The following is a 14739-nucleotide window of genomic DNA, read 5'->3' on the forward strand; positions in this document are numbered from 1 at the left end:
AATTAGCTGCCATTTTCGGCTATTTGTGTGTGTATCTGTGTGGGCGCCAAATTTGTAGCTCAAAATTGCAGAGATACGGATACGAGAGCCAAGGAACGAACCCCAAACGGTCTGTAATTTGACTAAAGACTGAAATTTGAATGATCGCTTTGGCTAAGTGGCGGAGTCTGCAGTCTGGAGTTTGGAGTTTCGACTTGGCGATTTCGCAGAGGAAGTATCTCTTTGAGAGCAGGCGAATTAATGCGATTCGGGGCTGGTCGAATGCGTTCGTTTAGCGATCGCTTAAGTGCCTGAATACAAGCGGTCCCGACTGAACGGCAAAAGTTATAAGAAGGAAGTATGTGTTGATCACTGAGGTTGGGGTTAATATGGGGTTCTCTCGAGGAAGCCATGAACTATCTACTAAAATGTATCAAAGTGTATGGCTTTGTTTTTTCAACAGACAGGTTTTTGAGAAGACCATTTCATTCTAGCATCTCTACAAAAGATCTAAGACCCTGTCAGCATGAGCTCCTCAAATATCTTATCCTAATACAGTTTTCCTTTCCCATTTCCTTCGGCATATGGTTTTCTTTAGATTTCCTTTTCGCCTCCAGAGAGAAGAGCCAATCTAAGGCTTCCCTGCGGCCAAATGACACCTGCATCCATAGATCTACCTAAGCCGAAACCTACTTAAGATACTTTAGATACTTGGCCAGCCCACGAGTGCAGTTATCTATCCATCGACTGGCTGGGTCGCCTACCTACTTTGTGGAGAACCTTTTTTCAGCCTCTTTTCTTGGACTATTTGCTTTTCAATGCTGCTTCGATTCGTGTTCTCCTTTTGTGTTGGCTTCGTTTTTATTGTTTTTCTTATTCTTTTTTTTTCGGGGAAAATTTATGACTTGCTCATGCGGGGAATGCGTTTCTTGTTTTTCCACCATTGTTTGACTTGGTTTTCTTTTCTCCGAGCTGTGAGATGCTGTTGCTGCCGCTGCACCATTGGAATTCTCTACCTACGCAGTTGAGTCCACAAAACAGATTTTCCACTCCTTTTGAGCGGCTCGAATTGCCTTTGACCTTGCCTTTGCTTTTGCGGCCATTTTCCAGACCGTCGAACATTGAAATAGATTTTCCCGCCACAATTAGGCAACTTCTTGGACTCGCATTAAACGAAATTGTAAATGGAAATTGTTGCCACAGACCTCCAATCGTCCTATCCTCCGAAGAGGAGAGATAATCATAAAAATTGTAGACGGGGAATTGTTAAATTTTATTGCCAAAACTTTTGCCCAGCCAAAAATTTAATTTGTTGAAAAAGAACCAAAGAAAAAACAAACATCAAAAGCAGCTGGTTTTGGCCAAGACGAAGGAATAACAAAAAAAGAAGAAACAATATATATAATCATAAATACTTTTCGGGGGGATTTAGGTGTGTGGGTTTTCCTACCTGGTGGGATTAGACCTGCCAATGCGAAATTATACAACTTTTATGTCTGGTCTTTGTTTTCCCTCCTTACTTATTGCTTTTCCAAGTCTTTCGTGTGAGTGTGTGGGAGAGCGTGAAAATTCGCTAAGCCAAGTTAAGGCAACTTCTTTATTGGCAATTCTTGTTATGGTCTCCCCTACGCATTTCGGGTCTTGACCTGTCTTGTAGCTGCATCTGTATCTGTATCTCCGCAGCTAATAGAGATACGTAAGTGCGGCCTTGCGAGCGCAGAAATTTAATTTATACATTAACCCTTTGGGGCATCGTGTCACACGATTTGCATTGCATGTTGTCACGTCATGCTGTCAACAGTCAGCCAACAGCAACAGCAACATCGACAGCAGCAACAGCACCAGAAAATGTCGCGCGCAAGTTTGCACCTTGAATGAGATACGGGGAGTCTGCAATTCCTTTGCAAGAGAGATGCGAAAAAAAGCGGGGAAAAAAAGAAAAGATATTTTCCTGCCTTCGGGCTACTGTGAGTAATTAAGCCGCATGCCTTTTTCCAGTCCTTGTCCCTTTGGGCCAGCTTCAAAAAGGGCAAGCCGCCGGAGCCGTGGTCCTCGCCCAATTAAAGCCCTATAAAAATCACTTAAGGGCCGCATTTGACAATCAACTTTAATAATAACACAAAATGCGATGCCCCCTTTTACTTACTCAACCTTGACCCCCCGAAAGCGGCAGATATTTTCACAAAACATGGCCAAAGTCAGTGGCGGCGGGTTCAGGGGGGTTAGAGAAGTCGCTTGGCGAACAAGTTGCGATAACAACAGCAGAAAAGGGCGCAAAAAAATTATGAAAAATTAATTTCTGCCCGACGGCAGATTTTCGTTTTTTTCGTGTTTTTTATTGCGATTTTTTTTTCCGTCCTGTGTGTGTGTGTGTGGGGGGCAGACAGACAGAAAATTGATGCCGGTTCGAGGGGTTCGGAGGGATATTGCAATGGGGTTTATGCGTTATGCGTTGGCTGATAAAGGATTTGCTAATAAAAACGAATGGCATGGAGATAAAGTAGGAGATGAGTAGGATTTGTTGGTGATAGGGAAACAGATTGGATTGCCTATTTTATGAGTGGAATTTTCTCTTCTTTACTTCAAATAGAATTTGAAAAATAAACACGAAATCATGAATATTCGGTTTAATTATATATTTATTAACTAACAAAATATCTAAACGATGGCTATATAAAGATAAATCAATTATATATCGATATGTTAATCTGCGATAATTCTTCTTGATTTCCCTGACACGCATAAACATGATTCTCAGACTTTCCGCAAACGCAAATTCTCCCATCTCCCAAATGGGCATCGTTTTTTACCCACACTTAGTTGCAATTGCTGTGCCCTTGCTCTTTTGTGCGAATGTTTTACAATGTGCTCCACTGTGTTGTGGTAACGATGACGATTGCTGTCGATTGTGAAACCGACAAGGAGCAACAGCAACAACCAAAACAACAAGAACAACAACCAACAACGGTGGCAACTTTGGCCTGCAGCCTGCAAAACCTTCGATTTGTTGGTCTGTCATCATGCCTCATCATTGTCAGCCGACTCATCCTGGCAGCCCCGGCATGTGCAACATTTTCATCATCATTATTTTATGTTGCAGTATCGCGAAGAAGGCAGCCCCAAAGGCTCCTGCGTTCCCATGTTCTTTTCAATTCTTCTCCCTTTTTTTTAAGTTGGTTTTGATGCATTATTGAATTTTTGTTTATAAGACAACGACATGTTTGGGTGTCTGCTCGGCCGGGCAATTATTATGACTTTGGCTCAGCCTGAGAATGTTTACAAAACGAAAAGGCAATGCAATAATGTTTACAAACGGAGAGGGGAAGAGGGGCTCCCGCAACGATTTCCGTTGAGATCGATCAAATAAAGTTATCACCCGGCCAGGCAATTGGCAATTGTCACAGGAACCGAATCACAGCCAATCCGAGTGCCAAACACTGTCAGTCAATCCTCGCTGAGTTGATCCTCGTGTTGATTTCAGCCAGTTTCAGTTCCAAGAGGTCTCTCCCCGGAGATCCCCATCCTCCAGATCTCCCAGAGATTGCAGATCGCTGGACGTTGATGCCCATTGACAGCTCACAGCGGTTTATTAATGATCATGCTGCGGCTGCCCAGAGATCGAGATATAGTCTCTGTGGATCTGCGACTGGATGTGGATGTTTCTGCCCTGCACGCGATGCGCATCAATCTCAGATAAAGAAAGATCACTCAGCTGTCGGGCGATCGTCTTTAAGATCGCCGTTCGCCGATCGTCGATCTATGCAAATTCCTTTATCTTTCAGTTGCCCTTCCTTGGCTTGATTAATTGCTGCGGCAATTTTAATTAATTTTTCCTTTACAGCCACATTCCCGGTCTTTCTTCAGGGGTTAATAATTGAGGGAAAAATACACCAGGTCTGTTTTTAGCACTTCCCAGAAATTCAAAACCAAATATCCAATATCCCACAAGGTGCGTCAGCTAATTAAATATTTACGCCCCCCGGAAAAATAGAGGGACACACCCGTCTAACCCAGTTCTAAATTCTGATTGCAATGTTTACCAAGTTCTCTTCGGTATTTACCAACCCGTAAACAATTCCACAGGCACAAATGTCGGAAGAGCTCTGTAATTCGAAACGATCCCAGATCCCAGGAGACAGAATGCAGGTCGCCGCATGATGTCTTTCGAGAGTCTTCAAAATGTAAATAATGCTAAAATAAAAAACAAAGAAGAATCGGACCGAGTCGAAATACCGAGAGGCGACAAGTGAGGCCTTATCTTAAACGCATGCCCCTCGGAAAGCCAGAGACACATGCAGAGAAATGGCGGGGAGATGGGAAGGGTAGGGAAATGGTCGGGAAAAGTGTCGCCGCACTCTCGAGTGATTGGCATATCGCATTTCCCCATTTGCCGTCGTCGCAAAAGTGCAATAAATTAACTCGGAGTAAAAAAGAGAGGAAAAACCTCAAGCGAACGAAGAAGGAAAAACCAGTAAAAATCTTAAGCCACAGAGCAGGTTGTGGACCATCCTCATCATCAACTAACCAACTAAAAACCAAATTAATTTTATGACAAACTCGTTGAATGGCAAAAGCTACCAAATCTTCAGACAGACGTGGGCAGGTTGCCAGCCCACTCTTTGGATTTCTTCCTCCTCAGTTGACTGCTGAGAACAAAAAAAAGGAATTATAAAATACAATCCGATGCGGCGATACCTGAATTAAAAGTGTTTAAGTTTAGTGGCCAGTGGCTTGGGTTACCCCAGAGAATTCATGGGAAATTTATGCGTAATTTATTTGAGAGGCTTATGGGTGCAGAGTGAAATGAAGTTGTTGAATATCTTATATAGTTTAATCTAATTTAAGTGATGCTTTAAGTGGAATAATTTGTATTTAAATCTAAAACGGGAAACATTAGTGTTTTATCTTAAAGTAAGTAATAGTAATAAATATATCTTTACATTACTTTTACCATTAGTTTGTAAAATATGGTGTCTCTGTCTATTGGCTTTTTATGAACATTAAAGCCTTGCTTACATATTTTCCCAGTTTTTATAGCAACGACATTTTTTAATGGTTAGGACCCCTCCATCCCACTTTGTAGGCCCCTCGCCGGAATTCCTACGAGTAGTATGATCCCTAACTAAATGCTTTTTGCTTTATGGCACTGGCAATGCCACCGCAATATCAATATCAAGTTTATTTTAGCTTTTTAGCATATTTTAGTGTCTTATCAGCGGCAAATGAGTGCGAGTAAGGGGTGAAGTGTGCAGTGAGGTAAGCGGCGGGGATCGGCAACATGTTGCTGCTGCAAGAACAAGACTCCATTGTAGGTTTCGCCTGGGTTGACAGTCATTTAGATTTATGGCTGATTGTCTGCAACGGCAGCGCCTTTTTATAGCCAACTTGCTTTTGGCCTGGGTTGTTGTTGCTGTTGCCTTATTTGCACGCAGAGTCGGCAATCCAATTTTTGCATGTTTGTTGTCGTTGTTTCTGCTGTTGTTGTCGTCGTACGCAGGTGAGTACAAGCCACAAATGCAACAACCGCGAAACTTGTTTAGCAACATTGGCCAATTTGCATGTGTCGCACTCGCTGGCAAGACTTTAAACACGGGCCTCGGCGACTTGGAGTTCCCATTGGAAGGAGAGTCACTGTAGCCGTAGTCCCCTTTTCAGATATTAGATATCCCCAATGCGATAAACGTCCAGCGATCGACGACGATGGACAATCGAGTCGAGACTCTTATTGATTTAAATGCCGCGCATCTTCTGTGATTCGAGGATCGCACAGCAAGTCGCCGATTGAGATTAAGCCGTTTGTCAACTTGTCATAATTGCCGGGAGACTCCGAGCTGCGGACTCTGCGGCGCCGATCTCTTTGGGCTTGTTAACAAATTATAAAAACTTTTTTAGCCCCATTCAAAACAAAACAGAAAAAAATAGAAAAATAAGAGAGAAAAATCCAAAACGCCAACGTTGTTGGCAACTGACTGCAAACGATGACTCAAGGCGATTCTTTGAAAATTTTTCATAATTTCCTCGCCGCGCGTAGGCAGCTGAAACTTAAGCTCCAACTCAAACCCGAACCCAAAGCCAAAGCCAAACCAAATGGCTATTGCTGGGGGCCATGTCTGCAACAGCGCCAACTTGCAACTGCGGCAGCAACATCATCAAGTGCAAATATGCAAATCTCTGGCGACTTGCTTAAGGATAAACGACACAGACTCAGACAAAGACAAACCTCTTTTCGGGGGCACCCGGAAATTTCAGATTTGTGTAATTAAATACGTATTAACGGAGCGAAACTTGTTGATCCTCCCAGTGAACTCATTTAGCCTAACTGTAAACTATTTTTCCTGCTGATTAAGGAAAATAGTTGGAGTTTTCTAGCTCTTAAACAAAGAATTAACTGCCTGGTTTAATGGTTTAATTTAGTATTTACAATTAAAAACGATATAATAAATCTTGATGCCCTTAATTCTTAAAAATATTTTGTAGATTAAGGACAATACTGTGTGGTTAAATTTACTATGTTCTTTACAATAAAAAACTTTTTAATAAATATCTTAAATTGTTATGCCCCACTTTATTACATTTTTCGATTAAGATATCTTATAAATCTCTCGTAAACTCAGTTGTTTTCCCTCGCTCACTGCCTTTTCCCATAACTTGTGAATCAAATTTCCATGTTGATTGACCTCGCCAGAATTGCATATCCTCCTCCGGTTACACCCCTCCTTTTCACTCCTTTCTCCCGCCTTTCTCTCCGATTCTTCAACTCCTTCACACATAGCATTTCCAATGCAATTTGCGAACCTTTTTCTCACCAAGCTTTTCCAGCTCAGCTCAGATTTGCTCCGAGCTAGCCACCACGAACGAATATAAACGGGCAGAAAAAACTTTTCGGAAAATTCAGCAGTAACGCCTTCTCAAAAAAACGAAATAACCATTTTCCAGGCGCTGCATTGCATTGCATTGCATGCAAAAATGTGGCCAACAGCAACGGCTTTAAACGCCAACTGGCATAACTGCAACATTTCGGATGCAAGTTTGCATTTTACGCGGCTGCCAGGCTTAATTTTCCTTTATTTTTAATATCACAGCCAAAGCAACGGCAACAAAATGTACATAAAACCCACGGCTATATCAAGTACGTCCAGGCCGACACACAGATATATATATATATACGTTCGTACACCGAGGCGATTTGGACTGGCTGTCAAGCTGGGTCCCCCAGATCTCCAGGAAGCAAGAAATAACAAAAATCTTTGCGTAGGCAAAACTTGGCTCCGACTACCCAGCTGACCATGTCCAAGTCGCCTTTCAGCCCGATGTTTCTGCCGCTATTACTGGGCCCGAGTTCTGGGTTCTGCCTGTAAGACTGTTGTTTTAAATAATTAATTATTGTTTGGTTGGCAAATAGCCGACTCAAGATCGAACGGCCTTAGAGAGGAGAACCACAGCCATGGGTAGTTGCAATTAGTCGTAAAATGCTTTTCCCCAAGGAGTGGCCATATATTTTCTGGAGAATGTGAAGCAAATTCCCAGTAATTTCTGTACTGCAGTAAAAGGTATTTAAGATTATATAAAAGGTATTTAAGATTAGATCGATTAAAAATATATCACGGTTTTTAACATTCTTCTTAATAATATTATATTATATATCTTGGAAATGTATGTTGCTTACTTCTTTAAATATGATTGTGACGCTCTTTCTTTTTAATATTTTGTTTTTTGTCAAATTATGTTTGTCATATTTTAAAGATATTAGTATTATTATTAAATGTAGTATTTTAAATATATTCCTATACACCACGAAAAGTATTCAAACATGTGAAACTCAGAAGATTTTATTTCTTGAAATATTTTTGCATTTTTTTATTTTTTTTATTTATTTTAAACCAGATGAATTTGAAAATTTGTTCTTTATATGAACCTGTAACTAAATTATTAATATAAGATAGTCTAATTTACATTTCAATCCCTTTCCAAATCTTATTTAATTCAACCATAAAATAAAAATAAACTACCCAAGATCTTTATTGCATTGTAAGTAGCTAGTTTCAAATATCTCTCGCCATACATCTATATACCAGAAGACCTTTCGCCAGCCGACTTGCAACACCTCCACCCACATTGGCCCGACTTTCAATCACATTCCTGCCCCAAACTCTGTGCCGACATATTGGTGCAGGCCATGGATACCTTGCCTAGGAGAGACCCCCTTATTATCTAGCCTGCAGCTGGGAGCAAATGGGAGATCTCGTTGAGTGCCGGGCGATTGGTAGGGCAATCATGTGATTGAACAAATAACATGCTACGGAGCTGCCACAGCACTTGACTCCATTTCCATCGCCCGGGAAAGTAAGAAAGTAAGCCAGAGACCGCTACTTAGCCCAATTTTCGCATAATGCACATGAGAAAATTGCACAAGAGCCGAAAGGCACGGATCACAAAAAAAAAATGCCAACAGAAATGGCCAAGACAAAGGATTGGATAGTATAGTCTGCCACCCCCGGAGTCACAAAAAAAACAGAGAAATAAATGCAGCGAGTCCAGTTAGCTGGAAAAACGCTCCCCAGAGTGGCATTAGAAGGTTGCCAAGTCTGTCAACCCTGCAACTTTGTGTCGAGGGCGATAATTTTTATGACCCCGACAGATTCTCAAGCCGACTGCGATTGACCCACCACCCAAAAGCTGCTGAATCCGAATGGTCACACACCACCAGTCGGGTATAAAGTGAGTATGGAACGAAAATCCTGTCGTGTGCCGGTGCAGATAATTTTATACAATTTATTATATCAAACGAGCGACGTCGCGTGCAACACTTGCCACGTCACATCGGGATTTTTGGGATGGGAAGAGCTGAGATACATATACTTCGCTATATGGCACTCTATGCAGCCTCAGGCTGCGTGTTCAAGTGTTTAGCGAGATCCGAATTCAAAAATCCCAATCCGAGTTGCGTGTGTCCATGGACGATATCGGTGGACTGGGCGTCGTTGGTTTGGCATTAAAAAGCGTTTAATAAGCATTAGATTACAACATTCTCAGCGCTCTTTCAAAAGGGGTGTGTGACTCGGGCTAAGCTCATTTAGATACATGTTTTATCGGCGGATTTGCCGAGCCATGAAATCGCCAAAGGGCTTAATTCAAAAGACCCCCAATCAACTTAACCCGCCAACCTCAAAGGCATTTTGCTTTAGTTTTCTTTTTGAACTTGCCATCGCAACCGCAAAAGCCACAAACTCGATTCTTTGTTTGATTTTCCTGTAATCAGTTGTAAGATTGGTATTGGTGCGGGGAAAACTGCGCTCGGTTGATTAGTCTTTCGAACTCATTACTCATTTATCTAAAGTTCGGTCTCTGGTGAGTGATCTTTCCCGTGATCCTCCCTTAGGGGTTTACATTTTTTGTTTCGTTTTACCCTCATCTATTCCCTTTTTTTCTACACTTCACTTTGGTTTGTAATATGATCTGTGTATTCTGGGGAAATTGTATTTAGTTTTTTCTAAATGTGATCCCTAAGTGGGTTCAGTGGGTTAACATTAGGTTCTTGGTTATTCGTTAATGTGAAGATAAAGGAAAGAGATTTTGGACTATGAGATTACGTTACTAGGAAATATCTCCTGATGATTCAACCCCATTTACCAATTGCTATCGTCAATATCAACTTCTTAACCTTCCCTAACCTGCGTAGAACTTCTGAAACACCTTGGTATTACGATAAACCAAACATTCAGCTATATCCATTCGAAAAGACTTCCCATTATGTGCATCTCTAATGAGAACGAGAGGGAGAGAGGCATGAATAATGGGTCTATGAGCAGAGTCGATGTCGCGTTGTCTATAAAGCGGCCTTAAAATCCATTAGCGAACGTTGCAGGCATAAATAAACCGCAGTGCCTTAATTTCACTTTGTTGTTGCTCTGTGTGTTGTGCTGTGTTGCAACCAAAAATAGCCAAAAAGATGGAGTCGACGAAAAAAAACGTAAATGGAAACAAATGACGCTAATAAATAAATGGGGAGTGCAAGTCAGAGGAGGGAGAAGCTCATATGAAGCCACAAAGGATTTTGCTTTGGATTTTGAAGGAGAGGTAACACTATGTCATATTGCCCTTCAAATGGTGTTTCTACATAGATCGCAAATGCAACTCGGGATCTGCATCTGTTGACACTTACCCTTGAGCGCTCCAACTTGAGTTAATCCATTTAATCCCGTGAGGAGCAGCAGCAGTGGGAATATCACCCGTCGCCTCCGATCGACTTTGATTATTTTTAGCCGGTCCTCCTCGGGAGCATTTCGATTGTTTCTGTGTCGGCGTTTGATCTCGCTGCTACTTCTGATTTTATTTTTATTTTCATTTTCATTCCCAATTTTAATTTTAATTTGAATCTCGCTCTCGTTGGCTAAACACTGAGGCTGCAACCGACGCGGCATGCCACGCATCTCGCACAAATGCATTTTGTCAAGTATTCTCGTTGCGGCTCCTTTAATTGCACACCATTTAAAATAGATTTGCACTCATTTCTCGATATATTCTTTTGGTTTTTCTTGGCTTTCTTTTGGCACACACAATATATTTTTGTATTTCGAGTTCGTTGTGAGTTCTGTTCTTCACTAGACTTCTGAGTCCATGGCGGCGCCACTAAGTCCGTTGTTTCCCGGAACGACGCGCGGAACCCGACGGATCGAACGGATACGGATAAACTTCCCCCAGCACATGCGAACCGTCCGACAATCAAAATGCGACTAGACTACCGGAGCCATTTCTCGTTTGTACTCGGAATGGCGGCACGAAGTGCCCTTCGGCTCTCACTTCGTGTGCAGCTTCGTGTGGCGTTTCATTTGCCATTTTGTGCCGCTTGTTGCATGCTGTGGAACGCGTTGTATCTGTATCTTTGTTTACTGCTTGGACTGCAGACTCGGTTTGTTTTGTTTCGTTTCGAAGCGTTCCTACGTTGAGCTAGTCGGGCAACATTTTGGATGGGAACGTTTGGATTGAAGATGAATCATGATGTTGATAAGGCCGAGTCATTTACATTTCATTGTATCTTTGAGTTTATTTGCAGGGATAGTGGGGGTATTTGCGATTCGGAAAGGTATATGTCAAGTACTTATAATTATAGAGAATCATAATAATAACAGCATTTTAATTTTTAACTTAAATATTTTTTGTAAACACATTTTGGTAAGCACATATAAATTGAAAGGATAAAAAGTGACTTTACCTATTGTCAACTTTTTGACAATGTCCCCATAGTTGAAAAGATAAAAAGTGACTTTACCTATTGTCAACTTTTTGACAATGTCCCCATAGTTCAATGGATTAGTAAAAATGCACAAGATATTCAGCTTTATTCAAAAATGCAGCTTATCGACATTCAAGTGGACTTTAACACGATGCCACATCCATTTCTCGTCTCGAAATGTTTATCCAAAAACTCTTTTCATCCCATTCGATCATTTAAACTCTTTTTCACGTTGTCAAGCCAACAAATTGCCAACCTTTGTGCTGCTCAGCTTCGATAGTTTCCAACCAAATCCGAAAACATTTCGAGCTTGGATAATCCCTACTTGTTGCATTTGATTGCCCCCTTGGCTCCATTGTCCGGCCCCTCTCCTCCCCCCTCAGCTTAACCCTCCAGTGGCTGCGACAGTCGAAAAACGCCTTCAAAGGGGCGACCATTTGCTATCTAATCTGCTCGAGTGCCGCACTCACTCTCCAGCTGTTAGCTCATCTATTTCCAAACTGCAATAAAGCCAGACGATCTGGTCGTTTCACAATGCAATAGAATAGAATGGAAATCAAAGTGGAGACCCGTTCTTGTTCTTGTTCTTGGACACTGTCCCTATATCATAGACGCCTCTGCTCCGTTACCGGCGTGCTAATGAATTTCGAAATCAATTGAATGGCCAGCCCAGGCGATATTGTATTAATTTATCAAAGTGCATATCCGAAAGGGCTTTCCTCTATAAATCGCTGCCTAATTTCCCAACGTTTGTTAAATAATCAATAACTTTTCCATCCCAGGTAGAGTTTTGAGTGTGAAGTCGGTTCATTAATGCCGGTGCTCAGAGGAAAAAAAAAAGATACAGATACCTTTGGCCGAGGAAAGAAGTGTAAAATAAAGGTGTGTATCTTTTCCATAAAGGAATTGTGCGTGCATTTAGGAGCGGGCAGGTGTGGATTCCCATTCCATTCCCCGTCTCAAAATGCATCACAATATGCATTGTCTTTGCCAGAAAGAAAGGTCAAAGTGCGTATGTCTGTAGGTTGCCTTCTCGAGTCTCGAGTCCCGATTCTCGAATCCCGATTCCCATTGCCGCTCACCTTTTATAGAGGCAAAGAATTCAGGTAGAGGAAAAGAGAGAATTTGTGGCAGGTAAACCATATTTCAAATGCTGATAATTGGCCAATTTACAGCCAGGGCGAGTTGCTCTGCTTGAAAGGCGAGATATCCGTGCCCGGTTGCCATGCTTCATTAGCACTCCAGTGAAGTTGGGCAACGCTGCAGGCTCGTGTTTGTCATATATAGTATTACAAAATAAATATCTAGGAATTAATATAGAGCAAGTGTGGAAAGCAACTAGGAAACTGAGTTTTTATTTAATTTAATACACATTTAAACCGATCTACATTTAATTTTATAATTTTTAGATTTCTATTAATAATCTTAGTAATTGTATACCATGTTTTATGTGTTCTTAAAAATACTTAAAATGTATGTATGTTATAATAGACCCCTCTGACACTTTTTTAAGATTCCTAAGACACTTAATTTACTTAAATAATATGAAAGTTGAATGTTAGGCCTTAGTTTTTCATTGAAACACGACTGCCGATTCCTGATCTGCACCTAACACACCCCAAATATTTACACCTTAAGCTGGCCTGAATAAACCTGGTGAACCCACGACCTTACCAAGCAGCCTGCTTAAGAAATTTGGCAACATTGCAGTGCATTCTGAATTATCTAGGCTGAAATGTTGACATTGCCTTTGTCATGTTTGTCCCAATCTCGCCCTCTCTTTCCGACCACCTATACCCCTCTCTCTCTCTCACTCAATCTACTGACTGACTGTTTGTCAGTCTGTCATGTCGGCCGCTTTAAGCCTTGTTAATGACATGTAAGTTGCGTCTCAATTGCGGATTTGCAAGCTTCCCAAACGAAATGAAATGACATTTTGATTGTCAAGCCAAAGCCGAAAAAGAAGAGAGGAAAAAGGGAATCACGAAACTTATAAATGCACTTTAATGTACGTGTTTAACTTTATTGGAAGGATGCGCTGCCTTCTTTTTTCCGTTTCTCGGGACATTTGTGCGCTCAAAAGTAAACAAATTACGTATACGTGCACACTCAAGATAATTGAAATTAGCGACTGTGACAGCATGATTACCTTCCCCAACATCTCGAGGGAACCGCCCAAACCACGAGTCCCATGGACAAACATATGAGGTGAGGAAGCGAGATACAGATACGGGGAGTACGGCCAAAAGATACAGATACACACGCACCACGTACCACCGAAGACTCCAAACGCCCACTCAAAGAGCCAAACCCCTATTGAGTGGGTTTTTTGGACAGGCCGCGAGTGTGGATGCTTCTGCCTTCCCATTTCCCATCCTCTACACTCGGCAAAAATCCCAAAAATAGTCACACTATTTTATGAGAAATTGTGTAATTTACAAAATATTTTAATGTTGAAATGAAATTGATAAATTGTTAAATTCAGCAGAACTTAGATTTTAATTTTAACAAATTATAGTTTATTTAAATATACTATTATCTTTTGCAGAGTGTATCGATAGGATTGAGTCTCCCCGAAAACCGAGAACCCAACCCAAAACGCATTGAGATTGCGTCTGAGGCTTTGTACAATTGCTGGATATATGATAATGAGCAGGAAATGAGTTGAGTGTGAAATTTATGGGCAGGAGTGCTGTTCTATGATTTCCACAATGACTTATGATTGTAATTAAAAAATTTCCCCAGTTTGTGGATAAAATATTACGCCTTTTAAAGGTGTCGGGTTGAAAGTGTAAACGCAAGTCCATCCCTTTCACACATCATCTATCACAAACACACTCTAATCCCGATGGTCCTAAAAATATGCACAGATGGCACTCAAAATGAAAAAGCCGCAGCTTTCCCATAAAATGGTAATCCCATTAGCATAAACTAAATACAACAAATGAAATTAAAAGTCAATAAAAGTTTAACTAACTCGAACAATAAAAATCAATGACTGCCTTCCGATGGTCATAAAATAAATCATGTAACAAAAAACAAAAATATCTCTAAAATGGCAACAATTGAATGAGTTATAAGGATAAAGCCGGCATAATTGCACACAAATAATGATTGTTTTTGCGTTTAATTGCAAAATTAAACAAGCTAAACGAGGTTGGCCTCGAACCAGGAATTACTTTGGTATTGAAAGTATTGAAAATGATATAGGTGTAATTTAGTTACTTGAAAAGCGCAACAATTTATAAAGATGGAAACCTTTGAATTTAAATATAGATCAGCATACATAAAAAAATTAATTAGATCCTATTTACTAAATATTTCATTTATACATTTCCCACATTAACTGCCAACGTAACGACCCCATTTACTCAGTATTTTGTAAAATTAGAGCACATTTATTTGCAAATGTTTCGTAAAATTTGCATTTGCTTTAATTTTCATTCGAATTTTGAATTGGATGAGTGCGGGATGATAACTGCTTATTAACATTTTGTTGCTTTTACGGCTTTTAATTAATATTTTCA

At 40.8% G+C, this 14739-nt stretch overlaps 1 protein-coding gene across 1 annotated transcript in view; it reads right to left on the reverse strand.

Annotated features, from left to right (window-relative positions):
- The window catches only part of robo2 (roundabout 2), a 45188-nt gene extending 34477 nt beyond the window's left edge, over positions 1-10711 (reverse strand). The window contains exon 1 of the mRNA XM_017150124.3: positions 10142-10711. Coding sequence (XP_017005613.3) covers positions 10142-10424 — 283 coding nt within the window. The 5' untranslated portion in view covers positions 10425-10711. The remainder of the gene's footprint in view (positions 1-10141) is intronic.
- Between the last annotated feature and the right edge of the window lie 4028 nt (positions 10712-14739).

This window comes from Drosophila takahashii, chromosome 2L (genome assembly GCF_030179915.1).
Source record: "Drosophila takahashii strain IR98-3 E-12201 chromosome 2L, DtakHiC1v2, whole genome shotgun sequence".
NCBI lineage: Eukaryota > Metazoa > Arthropoda > Insecta > Diptera > Drosophilidae > Drosophila > Drosophila takahashii.